An 18498-nucleotide genomic window follows, 5' to 3' on the forward strand; every position below is an offset into this window, starting at 1 on the left:
AATAAGTGTTTAATAAACAAGAGCAATAATTATAGATATTATTTTAATTTATTTAGGCATTAGGTAACACAAATTGATGAGACGAATTATCAGGCACTTTCTAGGCGGAGTACGTGACTTACCATCTTAGATCTTGTCACCACTTTCCATCAGGTGGGACTGGGGTCAAATGTTCACCTATCTACGTATAAAAAAGGTCAGAAATAAAAGAGAAATAAAGAAAAAATGTAATTTATTTATTATAGAAAATAACCTACATATAAACGAAATATAAATTAACAATTCCATGTTGAAAATGCCTTATGAAAGAAATATAATATTTTGATAAAATATAAATATAATATAAATAAAAAACAGCTGAGATTATTTTTGTCATATTGACCAAAGAAATCCAACGTGATAAGTACAATAATTTATTTTATTTAACAGGACAAAGTTCACTTATTCTAATAACTGCTTAATTTTTCATAGTGAAAAGCGATCTATCTAGATTCTAAACTAAAACATACAATATATTTTAAAACTAAAATATAATTTTATAACTTAGCAAATAATCACTTATTAGTAAATATGAAACGTACCAAAAAAAGCCGTGCTTACAACTACAGACTACAGATTAAAAATTAATTTAAAGTTTAGTATTTTTTTTATAAAATTTTAAACGTTACAAAACGAGCAAATTAAAGAGAGCTTATCCAGCTTTACAAGCTTAGAAAATGATTACATTTCAATTTTGGTGGGTGTCTGAATGACGCTCGCATTATTATCTTTAACCTCCCCATTTTCTGGCTTCACTTTAGCAGGCGAATCGGTTGTTATCGCGAAGCGCATTATGTGGTCTGAAAATGAAAAAATAAATCGATTATTTACTAGGTACTTACTAAACAGCCAATGAAAATTACAAAAGTACATCCATATATTATAAAAATAAAACCCGTTTCGCGTTGTCACGGCATCACATGTACATGTACGGCTGAACCGATTCCGATAATTCTTTTTTTAAAATGTTTGTGGAAGTCCAAGGATGGTTCTTATGTGGAGAAAACGTAAATATGTTCCACGGGCGACGCCGGAGTTAAATATTATATACAGTATACATATCTTGCAATGAAAATTATGTTTTATCAAAAGGTTGCAAAATTCAGGATAAGTAGATACAAGAATATTATATTGGGCAAGAGCATTGAAATTTTTTAACGCACCGTTTACTTTCTTCATAATACCCGCATAATTTTTCCTACGAGGAAATTTTGGGAAAAATCGTGAATTTCATAAATAAATAAATCTTTATTTCACCTGTTGGATATACAATATTGGTTATGGGCTTAGATCATTGGGGCTCTGGCTCTCTTGCTAGGCATAGCCTGTGTTAAGAAAGCCAGTCCCTTCCCTTAATACATTGTGGTCTTGATAAAGGTCATGGTTCATGGTCATAATAATATCATATAAGATGCATACAGCATATGACAATTAGTAGGTAATAACTCATATATTTTATACACACAAATCGAATCACCTAAATTCTGCGTACAATTACCATACTATACCAATACATCAAAACGTAAAGATTCCTTGAAAATACCGTAAAGTTTGAGCTTTCATATTTCATCGCTTTTGCAAGCGGCCGTAAAACTTCGACAAAAGATATCCAGAATGTAGGTCACCGGCAAATCGTCAAATATTACATAAAAATGGACACGAATTCCCCAAATTATATCCATTTATGGGCCCAATCTCGGCAGGTTTGAAATTGAAAGTGAGCAGTCAAAATACGTGACCAGATGATGCACATAAATCTTGGAGATAGGTTAGGTATTGGATTTAACTATCTGATGGATATATGGGTCGAATTTTTATTCGATTAGAAAGATGTGGATTGTGGGTTCTATAAATCATTGCTCTATCTTGTGAATGATAATAATTGATAAGTTCTCCCATAGTTTAGAAGGAGTTATTATTATTATAAAGTAAACTGTTTAGTCATCTGATTGATATATATATCTTACTAAAATATACGAAACTTTTTACCAACATGTTTATTTTTTGAATTTGCACTTGCAAAGTCGCCATTTTGTAATAAAAAAATATTCCATTTAAAATAATTTTTCTTGCTGACGCTACAAAGCCAACATGCACCATTTTAATCTCACCTTTGAAGTGGAACACGAGGCAAGCCAGCACACCCAAGATGCCGGTTGTCACTAGCAACCAGCGAACCACACCCACGATCCGCTTCGGGATGAAGAGTTGGTGCTTCAGCATGTTCACGAACGTCTTGTTGAGGGAGAGACCCTGTGATGAGAAATGAGCGGTTGAATACATATTTGTGAAATTGAATACCGCGGCTGTGGTACTCGATATAAAGTAGGCTATGTTCTATTCGACATAATGTACCACAGTAAAATGTCGCTAGGTTTATGTATAGGCTATAGTAGCTTCTAAAAGTAAAATAGATAGTAGTAGAACTAAATTTCAAAAATAAAAAAAGGAAGAGACATTACCAAATTTTGAACTTAACTTATTAGTTATTACTTAAGAACAGCATTCAATTGTTTTTGTAATAATATCTCATTGTGAGTGCCTAAAGTGAAGTCTAAGCCTAAAAGAACAACTAAGGCCATCTATCCTCAATAATAGTTTCGGTTTTGATATCGAAATTGTTAATTTTAATATAATAGTTTTTAATATCAATATTATGTATATCAAGTATTATGCTTCTTGGTTGTACTGAACTTTAACTAATTAATAGAATTTGAATATTTAGATTGAGCATAATACTGAACTTTAGTTCATTTTGCAATTATTAGTCTATAGATAAGGATTGAAAAAGTAATTGCGAAAATCTTCGTCATTTAAAAACATGCATATTTTTTTGTCGATAAGATAACAAGCATATTGTCTTTTATGTTGTATGATAAGAATATGAAAATTTATTAGAATTGTTTTTATACATGGCTAAACCCGTGGTTATTCCGATTACGGCTAGCATTTGCAACATATTATCTACTTATAAAATATATACATATTATGTACGACATTATGTTTCCTTTTTATAAAAGCCCCATACGTTAAGATTCATTATTTTAAATCTATGCAAATCTAAGCCTATAATTACTTCGCGACCGTGACGTCTAGAATTTTTTGCAATATAGTGAAATCACATGGCAATTCTCAGATCATTAACAATCGGTTTGCGTACCTTATAATAAAAAGTTATGATTCATGACGTCATTAAATAAATAAATAAATAAATAAATATTATAGGACATTATTACACAAATCGACCTAGTCCCACAGTAAGCTCAATTAAGGCTTGTGTTGTGGGTACTAGGCGACGATAAATATAATATTTAATAAATACATTTATAGATAATAACACCCAGACCCAAGAACAAATAATTGAGTTCATCACACAAATATTTGCCCTGACCGGGGATCGAACCCGGGACCGTCGGCTCAGTAGGCAATTACTTTACCACTGCGCCAACCGCGTCGTATTGGAAATAAGTTTTATGCTTTGATTGATAGGCATTTAATTAAATTAAATTAGAATAGTAGATATTATAGTGTATTTCCCGGAATGCAATGATAACTGAATTGTAAATTCACAAAGTATAATATTCAGATAGGGAAATTGTGGAATCACGTGAAAATACATACATAAGCAGCTCTATTTCAACATTTTCATAGAAATGAATCATTATAGAAGTCGCAATAAGTGTTGTAGTATTTATCAAAATCTAAATTATTGGGGATCCAATAAAAAATTGTCAAACATCAAATCAGTATAAAAAAGGAATTACCTACGTAATTTTTGTAGAATCCATTGCAAAGCATAACTTTACCTCCTTTACCTGCCATATTTACCTCTTCAATCCAAAACAAAGGTGCCATAGTGTTCGGTAAATCCTTAAAAAGTTCCATCTTCTCCGTTTGCAATAGTATTATGTTGAATTGTACCCTTTGCTTCGCAATCATTGGTGTCCCAGTTATCTAGACACAATATTTCGTATGTAGAGCTACATATTAGGAGAGTATAAGTTAAGCTAAATGACATGTTTTATACTACAATTAGACAAATATTTTAAAACTAAAATACGATAAATCTAAAAAAAAACTTCAAAATTAAATAAACTAACCGGTTCAAAGTCAATAACAATTTCATGTTCTTCCACATCTGGGTTCAATCCTTTAACAGTTTTTAATAATTCTGGATCACTATCATAATAATGTGGCAGAGACACATACATGGGTGCTCCTATACATTTAGAGAGGTCCATCAGTCCTTTGGGAGGGCAATTGTCAGGGGAAATACAGTAGCATTGAAGTTCAGGATCGTTGGCCAGGTCTCCTATGTTTGCAATGTATCTGTGTGTTTTGATACCTCGGTATGACGTCTTTTTTTGGTACCAGGGTTTGAACGTTCTAGAATTAGATTAAATGGTTACGAGAGAGGCAATAGGATAGAGGAAAATATATTTTTAACACAGCCTCAAGAGATTTGTCAGATTTTATGAGCGTACAACTCCAAGAATATTTCAAATTAATTATATCTGCTTCTACGAATCAAGGCAAATCAACTGCTCCATATATAGATATTTCGTGCGTGACTTTTAATCCGGGACTTCATTAGGATTTATTCTTGTGAAAAACGTGTTAGAAATTGACGAAGCTCCCATCTCGTTTAAGATTAGTATGAATTCCAATACGGTGAAAATTATCATCCAATAAGTTTAGCCCTTACTCTCACTTACCGACACAAATCCCCTGAAAAAGATTCCAGTCTATCGAATTCAGTCAAAAAAGGCGGGAATACGGTCCCATCAGTCCCCTGGAACTCGTTACAAGAATCTCTCCACACTTCTTGTTCCGCTTTACCGTCAATAGCTACCACCTTACCGACATCCATGACGTTTTTAATACCTCGCTTGACTGTGACCACGTGTTTATCTATTGTGCCATTACGCTGCAATGTAAATATACAAATTGCGTCTTGTTCTATGATATATAATTTATTTATATATTGGAATCAGATTATACATTATAAATAGTCTGTTAACTTAGAGACAAGAAGGATTTCAATATTGTTTTGTTTGTCTCAAATAAAACATAAATGCAGTAAATTCTTGATGTTTCAGCAAAAAAAATTCATAGACGTTTGCGTATCTGTTACAGATTACAGACAATATTGACCAATAATTTGACTCGGTGAAAATAGAGAAATTATAAAATGTATGTAATATGTATGTTGTTCTTTTTGTCGAATTATCAACACTTAGAAGTGTTGATAAGATTACTACATTAGAATGTAGAGACAAGTCATTGCAGATTTTTTATAAACTTAGTAAATCAATGATAAAATAATTCAAAATGGTCTTTATTTAAATGTTATATCTCAAAAGAATATTAATAGAAAGCTAAGAGTGGAAAAGTGTTTCAGTGTTTAAGTCGACAGTCTTGAAGACAAAGAATCTTCCTATTTAATTTAACTCAAAGTATAAATGAGATAAAAATATTTGAACACAATGTTTAAAATATTCGCAAAAGTTTTTGATTTAATATTTTAGAAAGCATTATTAATTGACTTTTTATAAACATTGTTTTTGTTTAAATGAATGATTCTGGCTGTTTTGACTAATTTTTTATATGTTTTCTTAATATATGCTTTCATAATAATTTTAACAACGGTTGTATTATTCGTTTTCCCTTTTCGTATTTTCCAGGAAGCAAATGGGGCCGTTTTGCGTCAATGTATTATAACGAAAATATTCTCATATCTATACTTAAAATATCAGTTATATGTATCATTTAATAGACTGAATAAAAAGATATTTATTTATATTAGGTATATACAAAAAGGATAACTAAGTAACATAACAAGTACATGATACTAAATGATGATTACTATTCCGTGAAAATTAAATTATTTGTCTTCCGATAGCGTCATACTAAGTTTCTTTAGTTTAAAGCATGTTTAATGTTTATATCTCCGGAAAAAAAATCGCTACACTTAATATAAAATTATTTTAAATTATTAAATAATAAAACTAACTAGTTTCCCATATTATAAAAGTGTAACAGTATACCGTTACTTATAGCATATAGGTAGGTATATTTTTACGCATCGAAAAATATAATGATATCTCCTTTTTCTGCGTCTTACAAAATATATTATGCAGACTAAAAACCTTATTCTGTTATTTTATTTGGAAAACCTCTGCGTGGAAGCCATTAGGATTATATATAAGTAAGTCGTTGTTTACGAGTTACCTAAATCTTATTTATCGTCCGGGAGCTAGTAACGTTTTAAAAAAAGTCATTTTAGTATAGTTGGGTTTTTGACATACTGTTTCTCTTGCTATTTCGGTTAGAGTCCGGGCTGTCTGGCTGGCGGTAGTGGTTGAGTTTGTTAGTGCGCACAGGAAAATATACTTAACTTGAAAGTCATTTATTAACGCGTAATTTTTAATCTTTTGCCTTCAGATAGATCCATCAGACATAATTTTTTTATTGCAAGACGTTTTTTCGTTGTTAAATAGAATTTGTTGTGAATTTTTTATTTCAAAATAATTAAAATGTCATAAATTTTTGTTAAAAAAAATCCGTATAATTTTCAAACGGGTGTAAAGAGAAGAAGAACGAGTATAAACTTTTAAAAAGAAGGTTGCGCTTCATTTCAATTTTATGTTTAAATTCCATTACCCACCTATTAGTCTGTAGTCCAACAACTTAAAACAACTTACCATTCCAAACAACGAAAACCTATATTGATTATTCGGTTCAAAGATCAAACTATCGGCTGCTTCTTTCTTCAATGCAGTACACACAGCTTTCGGAGCGAACTCAGTCCGAGCACAATTTATAATAACACCTCTAAATAGGAGATCCAACGCTTTTACTTTCAAGAAAATGCTCTCCGGACCATCGAATATGCCGTTAAATGCTTTTCCTAGCATGCTTAGCATGGCTGGCTTATCGCGGGATACAACTGTTGCCATGCTCTGAAACAAATATGGCTTTAATCGAATGAAAAGTACGCTCATTGATCATTAAAGTTGTGTAAGTTTGTGTTAAGCTGTGCAATCATTTAATGTCATAAGTTTAGTTTACCAGAAATATTTAATGGTGTATGAAGTTCCAAATTAAATTATTATAATAATTAATGACATTACGGACATAATGCATTTTAACTATATTTTTCACAACCAGTACTCACAATCATGAACATATGGGGTAAAACCAATTCTTCTTCACCAGTTAGACCAGGCCCCGAAAGTTCCTTCTTGAAGTAAAATGTGTCTCGCTTTTTATATGTTATAGTATCTGAGTCTTCATGATCTTCGATATCTACCTTCTCTTTCCATTCTCTGAAACAATTGAGTTATTGAGAACTGGCTTATACATTGCTGCTATGCTCTGCTATTAATCGTAGCGTTTTAACGGATTATCGATATATATAGAACTCTTGCGATACTTTGTGAATCACTGACTGACTGACGGACAACGCACAGTCAAAACTACTCAGCGCAGAAAGTTGCGATTTGTTATGAAGGTTTCCTAGGTAGTATAAGGAAGCATTAAGAGAGGCTTTTTGGAAACTTTCTTCATCATTCTTATTTTATTAGAATATTATATTAATTATTAGATATAGAAGAAGTAACCAAATTGTAGGTAATATAAGTAATAAACACTTTGAATACCTGATACAGCCCAGACACGTTTCTACATAGCTGATGTCAATTAAATAGGGACCTAAGGCTAAGGGGTTATTAATTAGGAAAATCAGTTTACGATTATAATGAAACTTGAGGGAATTCATGACCTACATTGTGTATCAAAGACAATTGTATCAAATCAAATAACCTTTATGTTCGTTATTCGGTACCTAGTGACAGGTTGTTTCAATTTTAATGACACGTCATCGATATTTTCTGAGAAACATGATGAAGAAAGGGATGACAAAGGTTTTCGGAAGGTATGGTTTGTAATGAAGTATATAATTAGTGTTAAAGATTATGTTTCAAATATATTCTGGGATGTTATTCCATATTAAAACATTTTGTGGTTGTTTTCCTTTAATAAAACCTCTATCGACTAACATTTTTAAAGATTACGAAAGTCGCTTGATTAAGGGGATTACTATGGTCAAAACCGAAAAACACCTTATACATATTGAATTTTGTTGAGGAAACTGTTGGTACGATTGTGTTAAAAAAAATATATGTGATACTCAAGGATATAATTAACAAAGTGTATTGTTTACTTTTCATTTTAGAACGGCCTAAACATAAAAAAAATACATACAAATCAACCCCTTTTTGAACATAAAACGCATTTTGTTAGGAAAACGGCTACATATTTATACATGAAATTTATACCAAAAAATATGTTATGATATTTGTAACAATTTGTATTGATTGTTTTTTCAATTTTCATTATTATCGTTAAATTATCAAGAAAAAACTCGAATTTATAATAAAACCCACATAAAACCTCACCTCTATTGCATATTTTTGACGAAATTTGACGGTGTCAGTTCGACTCGGACGGGGGACTGTACGTGCGGTTTTTTTTGCAAAATAACGCTAAAATTCACCGAATTGAATGTTTTGTTAAATTAAACCAGATTGTAATAGGTATTTACATGAGCAGTTCATGAAATGAAAGTTAAAAATAGGTATGTAAAGATATAAAAATCTGTTTGTAAATTAGTTTTGTTTTTGATAGGCGTCATTGAATAATATCCAGTGTTGATAATTTTTGACAGTAAAATATTATCAGAAAACACATACCTATAAAACAGTAACCAGACTTTCCCTGTGTCTTGAATATTTTTAAAAAAAGATTAATTGCTGTTCTATCGTATATTTTAAGGGTCCAAAACAATCCAAAGCCGGGAGATACTGACAAAATTTTGGGTCATTTGTAACAGGATGGCGGTTCTACAGTGGTCTTAGTACGCAATGACAAAAAGAAAAATCATGGTCAGAACAGTGGTACCGGCAGACTAGTCGCGTGGGCGTTAGTCGAACTCGTCGGATAGGAAGGCAAACGATTTGTAACACAAAAATTTTAGGATTTACCGATAGTCCATAAAAAAGAAGTAGGCGGTAGTGTCATGCCATACTTTTCCGGTGTAATTTACAGCCCACAATACCGACGTGAATGCGTTGATTTAAAAAAAATATCAACCATTTCTACCAAGCTAATTTTTGCACAGGTAATCATCGTCCAGTAGCCATGTACGAAAATTGCCATGCCATACTTTTCAGACAGTTCCAAATGGTCGCCATACCGCCGAAAATCAGCATTTTTTTTTATATTGTACAAAATCATTTAATTTTATATTATTGTATAAAATCGTAGGAAAGTCAAAACTGACATACCTAAACGTATAGCAACATTTTTAGCCGACGCCATTATAGGACGAAATTCTCAATTTAACTGAATTTTTTGTTGGTTCCGTTACCTCCGCACTTTTAACTGGATGAACCGATGATTTCTTCTACACTAATATTATAAAGAGGAAAACTTTGTTTGTTTGTTTGTTTGATTGTAATGAATAGGCTCATAAACTACTGGACCGATTTTAAAAATTCTTTCACCATTCAAAAGCTACATTATCCACGAGTAATATAGGATAGGTTTTATCCCGGATTTTCCACGGGAACGGGAACTATGCGAGTTTTTCTTTGAAACCGCGGGCGGGGCCGCCGGCGGAAAGCTAGTGATTCATAAAAATATAAATTATATAACAATAATTCCTTTGCAGTGACACTCCGAGGAAAAAAGAAATAGATTCGTGTTACAAATTTTAAAATCATACATAGAACATTTCCATCGACAAGGTTTTCTGGTATTTATAATCTACCGCCTGACAACTTAACCTCCCCTCCAGTTGGTTAGTTGTCAGTCGATCGCTTACATTTTTTGAAGAGACGATCAGCGAGCCAATTGATCTAAAACAGCCGACCAGTGCGGTCTATAAGTGCCATAGCCGTGCCTTGTGATTTACGTAAGATTTAAGAAAACTATCAAGTGAATGTACCAAGTGAAGGAATAATAAAATATGAATTGTGACGAAGGCGTTTTTATTCTACAACCCAACATTCGGGATAATAATAATCAAATAAGGTTTCATTATAAATATATTTATAAGAAAAACGAAGGTTTTTTCAATATTATTTTTTTGTTAAATTTTTACTTCACGAAAGCGAAAACTCTTCTGAAGACGTCAACTCTCTGGAAAATCTGTTTAATCGGAGGATTTTAATAAGATACTAGATAATATGTCGCAGTCATCTGGAGCTGCTGCAGCTGGTCTGCTATTTGATTGAAGACTAGAGCGATTATTGAATGACCACATGTAATTGAATGACTAAAGAACAACTCGTCATCCAACAATATGCCGAACGTTCTATCCGCTCTGTTCAAAGGGCTATAAATTCGCTAACTAGTTGGACGTCGTGAGTGATGCTTGTTAAATCAACGTTCGGCCTAGTAATCCAAACAAATATCAGATTTAATCAGATGTCGGCGATGTCTTATAGACACAAATAATGGAAACAATGCTAAAAAACATAAATTTAAAGTTACAGCATCATAAAAAATAGATTTGATCGGAGCCCTCAGTGCTCGAGTCTAACTCGTACTGGGTAGGTTTTATTTCCTTCTCGAATACCTTTAATCTTCAACTGTACTATAATTTTCCTGGTGTGTGTAGGTTGCATGCATATATTCCTACTAGGTATGAAGAGATATACAGAGAACGCTAAATACATTTGCCTGGTCACCATTACCATTCGATACACCATGACATGGTAGAGGCCGTTCTATAGAATTACGTCAAATAATGTACTCCATCTTTTATATCTCTGTAGGTGAGATGTTCTCCACCCTAGCCATCATCAGGTCTCCAGAACATAGTAGAGTCCGTTTTGAATAAAATTATCATCGGTGTTTTCTTAACTGTTCCCCACTCTAGAACTTATAATTACTTGCTTAGTCATCATAAGGTCTCCAGAATGGGTCATGTAGTAGAGACTTTGCTTATAACGGTTAATGTTGAAAGATGAGTCTTCCTACATTACATTTACAACATACATAGTACACAATATTTACTATTCATAAATGTAATATGTTACTGCCTCTCAGAGAAAACATAAATTAGGTAGAAACCACTAACACATTACGATACAATACGATACATTTTACAATTCCATAATCTTTGGTCACTTTTACTTCAACAATGATGTATATTATAGAGGGCGGTTAAAAAAACAAATTCAAATATAGTGACAGAATCATTAAGGTCGTTGAACCATGTAATTGCCTTAATAATTTCAAACCGTAAAGTAGTCCCTAGACGATAATGCAAGCATGACATGCCTTTACGTGAATTGTCATACTGCATGAGGGTCATGCATTTTTATACAGTTCACGCCCAGTCCGAGTGTAGTGCATGAAATGCTAAGCTTTTGGATGACGGCAACCGATCTAAACAATCATGCTGCATGTCAGTCTTACTTGCATGGAAAACAATAGAAAGCTTTAATACCTACAATGATGAAACTTCATCAATCAGCTGCCAGCACGTAGTTTGCATGTCATTCATTTCAATCAAGCTTGATTTTTACATCAAACGAGCTCATAATTATTCTAACCCCACTATGTCAATTTCTTTAAGTGTAAACAGGCGTAGAGTATTCTTTCGTTGTTCTTAGTGCGTTCGAAAAGATTCTTACTTTTCGTTTACACTAAAACATCACGTAAAAAAGCTCTTGCTCTATGTTCGTTTGATGTAATTGCACCGTAAACGATACCGACGTAACACATGTCATGCGGAATTATCGTCTAGGGGGACGACTTTAAGTTGATCTAAAGCAAATATTGAATAAATTAATATTGTTAATAATTCCTCGAAAACAATTTTTCCTAAATCATGTAAACATTATACAATGAATCATGATTGCTTTTTAATTTTATTACAGACATAAATATAACATAAAAAATACGATATTAAACAATACAAATTGATAATTACGGTTCATAAGTAGGTACAATAAAATAATGTAATTATCCATTATATTATATTATATATTTTCATTTATCACAATATTGGTCTATGCAAAAGTAGATTGAGATGATTATAAAACAAACGGACACATTATTCCTATATTTATATAAGCAGTATGTGTAATGAGTATTCATACTTCCAGGAACATCACTGTGGATCATATGAGGATAATTAGAACGCAGTGTGATTTTATATGTATAATAAAGCAACAGCTGGTAGCTGTTCGAAAAATCTATAACATATTAATATTAATTAATATTATAAAGCTGTGGAGTTTGAACGCGCTAATCTCAGGAACTACTGGTCCGATTTAAAAAAATATTTCAGTGTTCGATAGCCCATTTATCGAGGAGCGCTATAGGCTTATATTATCACGATAAGATCAACAGGAGCGGAGCACTGCGGGTAAAACTGTGGGGCACAGCTAGTCCAAGATATACCTCTAATAACCAAACATTAACCCTCAATATTCATTTACACAACCTAAAGCATCTATTCAATTAAGCATGTTATCTAAAGGTAAATGTATTTTTGGCTAACAAGTCTACCATGATGTATCATGTGTTTAATAAAAGGGATCTCGTAGTTTCTCATTAATATAGCGAGCATAGGGTCTTGTTTTAATTTAGTTGCTGTGATTATGAGCACCTGTTACATGGACCTTCATTTCTGGCGAACATTTGGGTCTGCTATATGAAAAGTTCTGGAACATCCGTTGATAATCTAACATGCTATTCATTAAAACTATTTTACGTGTAAGCTAGAGATCCCGGAGCTATTCTGGCTTTGAGAGGATATTTAAAAATGACGTAGTTACCTTAAAACTCTTAAGAATCTAAAATGTTAGAAAAAATGCTGCAAGGAAACGGTTTTATTCGATTGTTTTTTTTAATGATTATAACTTATTATTTAGACCTGAAAAATAAATACATGTTTTTGAACTAACAATATAAGTTTCGTATCAAAAATTACAGTGATTTGCTCTACCATGTTGTTTTTCTCATTACGTGATAAGCAAAAACAATACAAGTTTGCAAGACCTTTTTAAATCATAAGTGTATGACATGGCATACTTTTAATATGTTATTATCAAATGATATACGAGATGTTTCATTATTTTAAATTACATGCTAGAGAGTTAGAGACACTGAAAATCAATGATATGTGTCCAGTTTTGAGATAGACTGCGCGGAACCAAAGAAGTACTTATAGGTTTTAAACGAATCTTTTGAAAGCCTAATGAAGTTTGTTCCATATGGTGTAGTCAAAAACTTTATCAATATTGCGGAAAGTTATGTTTGTACTAAATATATTACAATAATCAAAATCACCTATAATAACCTACTTACTGTCCACTTTCTAACAACTTTATAATAGTGCAATAAAGAAAACTTTTTATTCGATGGGTTTTTATTTTTATCCCAACTGAATGGGACGAGGGGACACAAATACTATTTTTAGTAACTTCGGCCGGGAAAATCACTTTGTGAAACTTTTCCGTTTTATTACAAAGAGTTGTTACGGATAGTCTTTTAATGGAAAAAGTAGTTCAGAAGATTCTGGAATCATGGTCCTTTCCATTTTTGATGCGACGTGTGTTTGTAATATAGAGTATTAGGTACCTATATTATTTTAAAGAAAAAATGTTTTTGATGTTAGATTTTTATACATAATCGCACCGAATTGTTTACCATATGCTTTGTTTAGCAGTAATTTCCAAAAAATTAAAAAATTCAAAATTATTTCTTACTTTCATTTACATTAGGTCTTAAACAAATTTAAGTAAGCAAATAAAATGCTTGTGTCAGGAGGTTCCGCTCTTCCTTAACACTGTTACAGAAACAGAAATAAAACAATATTAATGAATACAATGCAAAAACAAAAGAAAAGAAAGAATTTAATAAAATTTCCGGGTATATTGTGTTGATAGTTTAAAAAAAAGTCATTCAGTATAATATTATCAGCTTATCTAGGCTATTGTGCATATGCTGAATTAATAAAAAAGAGCGTGTGTGCCGGCACGTGTCAGAAGTGCAACTTCTTTGGCAAGAAACCAAAATTGTCGCCTTACTCCATGACGTGACGGTATTGCCATGACGCGACCTTGATATTTTACTCTCAACACGCCTTGAAGTTTCACTTCAAAAAACAAATATTTGAAAAAAATAATAGTTTTCTTCATCTACCCGAGCCATTACTGCCTTATTACGTATATGTTTTCATCATATACTCACTCAAAATAATAAGGTCCAACCTCCTTAACGATAGGTATTCCACCTTTTTGCACCTCGTCCGGGTTCGTATAGTTAAACAGATAAACTTTAAAATCCAAGGCGAAAGGTATTGTCTCCCACATTTTGCGGACATCCGTCTTCTTAGACAGCGCCATTTCCTTGGAAATAATACGAAATATTTATATTTGAAGGCATATTATATTGAGATATTTCATATTCATATTAGTAAATATATTGCCTACTCTACATTGTCTTTCGCAGATAGAGTTGACTTCTCTACATCAAGGAGATTGCATGCAGGTTGCATTATTATTTCATCTTTTTTTTACATCTCTTAATTACAAATTTAAATATTCATTGTAAGGTAACTACGAAAATTATTGTGCTTCACGCATTAATTTCCGATCCCATTGAGAGGTAAATTTAATCTCAAAATCACCCTTCCCAAACCCGAGTTTCGGATTTAATTCGCAATTCTTTCTATTAACTTCCTACACATGAAACCGCAATCTGTTAATAATTGGAGCCTTTCAAAGGGTTTATTCATTTATAAAAACAATGAAGCATACCATTATGAAGTTCACAAAGGTGCTTCCAAGAAAAATGGTCTCTCATAATATTAGTCTTTTAGCAAACTCCTACAGATAACCCTTTTTCATGTTAATTTAGGTTTAGTTTTAAACTAGAACTAATAGTTAGAATTTTAAAACTTTACAAATTTGTAATTATCAGTGTTAAAATTGAAAATTGAGGTTGGAACATTCAGGCGTGTTATTGTAATACCTATGTATATTTTACTGGGCAGGATTCGTAAAGTTAAAATTGAAACTAGGTTATAATTGCGTAACAAAGAGCGAGGATATAATATTATATCTATGATGATTGATAAACCATGTAGAGTAATTTATTATTTTATAATAACATAGCAAATTGAGTTATTAAATGACATATGCAATTAACTTATATTAATTATTATGCACAAAACTAATGTTGGCACAAACGTTTGTCGATTTCATTTAAAAATATTTTTGCATATTCTACGCGTATAGTTAGTAGAAAAAAAACTTTTATTTAAATGTATGTAGATAGGATATTTTCTTACCTTTTTCAACTGGCCTTTAAGAATAACAGGGAATAATACCCAACCGAAGAGAATTCCAAATATGGCTGCACCCATGCAAGCAGCTGCAATTTTCATGTGCTTTCGAAGCTGCATGTTGATCTAAAATGTAAACATTGAAGATAATCATGGTTAAATACGCAGGAAAAATTATCTCATTTAATTCTTGCATCCATAATAACTTGTGGATACAAAACTTAAATGAGTTTTCTTTTTTATGCAAAAACAAAGTAAAGGAATCCAAAACCACGGAAATGAAAGGCAAAACAACGCAAAGGAGAATGGGCATTTTACTATGGAAGTTGGGCCTGAACACTTGAGTTGGACCAATACACTTGAGATATTGTTTTTATAATAGATCATAACACATACATATCGGGAAAAATATTATATAAAAAAAATCAACCAGGTTTTTGTACAGTCACGTCAAGTTTTATTTCTTTTGTTTCTTATATTTTTTGCAATTAATAATTGTTATAAGACAATTTCAATATCTTTATGTTACTCCAATTCACTTTCACTTACAAAGACATACTAATCTTAAGCCTTCTAATAACCGAAATACATTAATATTATGTTTTGTAACAGGTAACTATACTGTAATAAACATTACAATTCAACGTAGTTAGACGTTCTTTGTGGTTAAACTCAGTTACTCCAGTGACATTTAGGTTTATATTTACTTCACTCGAATTAAAAACGCCGTTATTGTGCGCAAAATAATAGCCAAATAAAATAAAACTTTTTGCCTTGACTGTAAAAGAACCCGGTTGATTTAATTTTTTTATTTAATTTTTTTCGTTAGGTATGTGTAATGATCTATCACAAAAACAATATTTCGTGTGTATTGGTCTTAACCCAAGTTTCAGGCCCAATTTGACGCGTCCTCCTTTACATTTCAGTTTATCTTTTTCATGAATAAAAATATATTATAACAAAATAATGATTGTAAGTAACAATTTTATTGTGGAATATTTTGCGAAAGTTTCTAATAAAAGAAAACATTTACAAAGAATAATTAGAAATAAAAGCATATTTCTTTGATATTTTCGTGATCATGAAATAGTCAGTAGAAAGCAGCTGCCATAAAATATTTTTTCCCACCGTTCGTAAATGTGAAAAGAAGACATAAGGTGCAATTTTTAAAATAACTGCATTTAAATCGATACAGCGTATTCATGGTTAAGCATATTACGTATTTAATTTATACCACATGTTTAGAATCTCATGATGGTTCATATTGCAAAAATATAATGCAATTTTTTTTATAATTATTAGTGTACGTAAATGTACGTTATATGCGTCTTTTGATAGACCTTTACAGACCTTTACATCCATCTGTAAGTTGATTCGTACGATAAGATTCTATCTTATTCTTCAAAATTAAGACTGAATATACCTTACAATTTACATGTACATCATTTTTTTCATAAGATTAACAAAAACTCTAAGACTAGTTGTGAAAAAAGTCTTGATGGAGTTAAAAAGTTAAAATTTTCATAATTAAGAAGTGAAAATTTGGTGTTACTCTACTAGAAAGAGAAAGAAACTAATAGATATTAAAATTTTGCAATGTTATGTGTTAAATATGTGTGAGTGTAAAGACTTCGTATTTCTACCAAAAATCTATTTGTAAAATGTTCATATCGATTTTTTATTATTAAAAAAAAGAAGTTTATATCTGTAAGTTTATAAGCAAATTTAATCGCAAAAATGTAAATTAATATAACAAAAAAAAAAAAATGCATGCGACTTGCATTCTTCGTAATGGATCAAACTGCTAATAGTTAATTAAGATTTTAAAACATTCGATTTAATGTTGGAAATTTTGGTGGTTTAGTTGAACCTATTATTTAAGGTCTAAATTTGCTTTTATAGGTATGAAATTCTGTATATAAATAGAGTATGTATTTTTGTGGAGTAAAAATACATTCATAACAATTTTAAATATCTGACCACATAAAATATCTGACACATTTTGGGTTTGATTTACATTCGCAATCCTTTACTAGTTTGAGATTTTATTAAAAATGTTATAATATTATTTATTTTAATAGATAATTTTTTAATAATTAATGTAATACATACGTATCAGACCTCTATACCGTATAGTCAAGCGGCTGTCAGAATACTCGGGAAATATTGCAATGGTAAGTACCAAAGGGCGTGGTCCAGAGTACAGTGGGTAGCACAAGTTTGTTAAGTGATAGGTTATATTATTATTTAAAAAATATTTATGGGAGTTTAAAAGACATGGATTTTGTTATTCGGATCTTTAATGTAAAGTTTGTGGAAATATTTCAATAAAATAATTAGAATGTATTAACATTAAATATTTCAAAAAATAAATATTTATTAACACTATATTTTTATTACAATCCTGCTACAAAGCTATGAATGCTTATTTATAAAATTATTTCAATAGTTTATTTCATGACTGTACAGGTAACGCCTTCGTATTGAGTGTTTTAAAGGTGCCAATTTTCTCAATCGGGTTATAAAATATATTATTTTGCAATAAACGTAGAATAGAGCACTAAAAATAGCAAATTGAAATAAATAAATTGTAAAAAAATATGATTAACTAAGTAGTTGAGTATATTTTAAGTTTATAACTCTAAAATATACAAAATATTTTTTCATTTTTAACTTTAAATTGAACTAAATAGAAGACAATAATAAGTAGGTACTACTTAGAAATAAATTCATTGAAATTTTAAAGTAAAATTTTAAATTATTGAATATAAGTATGTAGATATAAGTATATTTTGTGTTTTATCAAAACTTTACGGAACTCTACTAATAATAAATAGGTAAGAAATCTTTTATAACTTAAGTACAAGTGTCAATGGATAAGGCGTGTTTGAATTTAAAAGTAGGCTGGTTTTCCAATACTGTTTGAAGTTGCCTTGTAATTTAGTTTTTATGTTTTTGTAATAAAATTACACGTTCCGTTTGAACAAATAGGTATGTTGGATTTGTGTCAATTTAATTTTTTTAAAGGTATACAGTAATTGTATGTCCTAACCCTTATATTTTCATTTTTCATATAAAGCATTTCTCATATT

The 18498-nt window shown here is 31.0% G+C and overlaps 1 protein-coding gene across 1 annotated transcript; it reads right to left on the minus strand.

Moving 5' to 3' along the window:
• Positions 1 to 342: 342 nt before the first annotated feature.
• Positions 343 to 17565, minus strand: LOC149907207 (sensory neuron membrane protein 1-like). Its single transcript, XM_090103587.1, has 10 exons — positions 17519 to 17565; positions 15413 to 15532; positions 14311 to 14468; positions 7217 to 7367; positions 6744 to 7001; positions 4755 to 4966; positions 4140 to 4425; positions 3868 to 3993; positions 2151 to 2292; positions 343 to 839 (listed from the first exon to the last, which is right to left on the minus strand). Exons 2-10 carry the CDS (start codon positions 15524 to 15526, stop codon positions 721 to 723), a joined length of 1566 nt encoding a protein of 521 aa, XP_089959713.1. The 5' UTR covers positions 15527 to 15532; positions 17519 to 17565; the 3' UTR covers positions 343 to 720.
• Positions 17566 to 18498: the final 933 nt, after the last annotated feature.

This window comes from Colias eurytheme, chromosome 7 (genome assembly GCF_061535395.1).
Source record: "Colias eurytheme isolate Ceu_HAF_F1 chromosome 7, ilColEury1 Martin Lab GWU primary, whole genome shotgun sequence".
In the NCBI taxonomy this organism is placed as follows: domain Eukaryota; kingdom Metazoa; phylum Arthropoda; class Insecta; order Lepidoptera; family Pieridae; genus Colias; species Colias eurytheme.

What these genes read in the sequence shown, in the direction of transcription:
- LOC149907207 (XM_090103587.1), bottom strand. Translation starts at nt 15,526, where the DNA reads ATGCAGCTTCGAAAGCACATGAAAATTGCAGCTGCTTGCATGGGTGCA. An exon ending in TTAAAGGCCAGTTGAAAAAG is followed by an intron (nt 14,469 to 15,412) that starts GTAAGAAAATAT and finishes ATTATTTCCAAG; the next exon opens with GAAATGGCGCTGTCTAAGAA. An exon ending in TTTTCAGGGGATTTGTGTCG is followed by an intron (nt 4,426 to 4,754) that starts GTAAGTGAGAGT and finishes ATCTAATTCTAG; the next exon opens with AACGTTCAAACCCTGGTACC.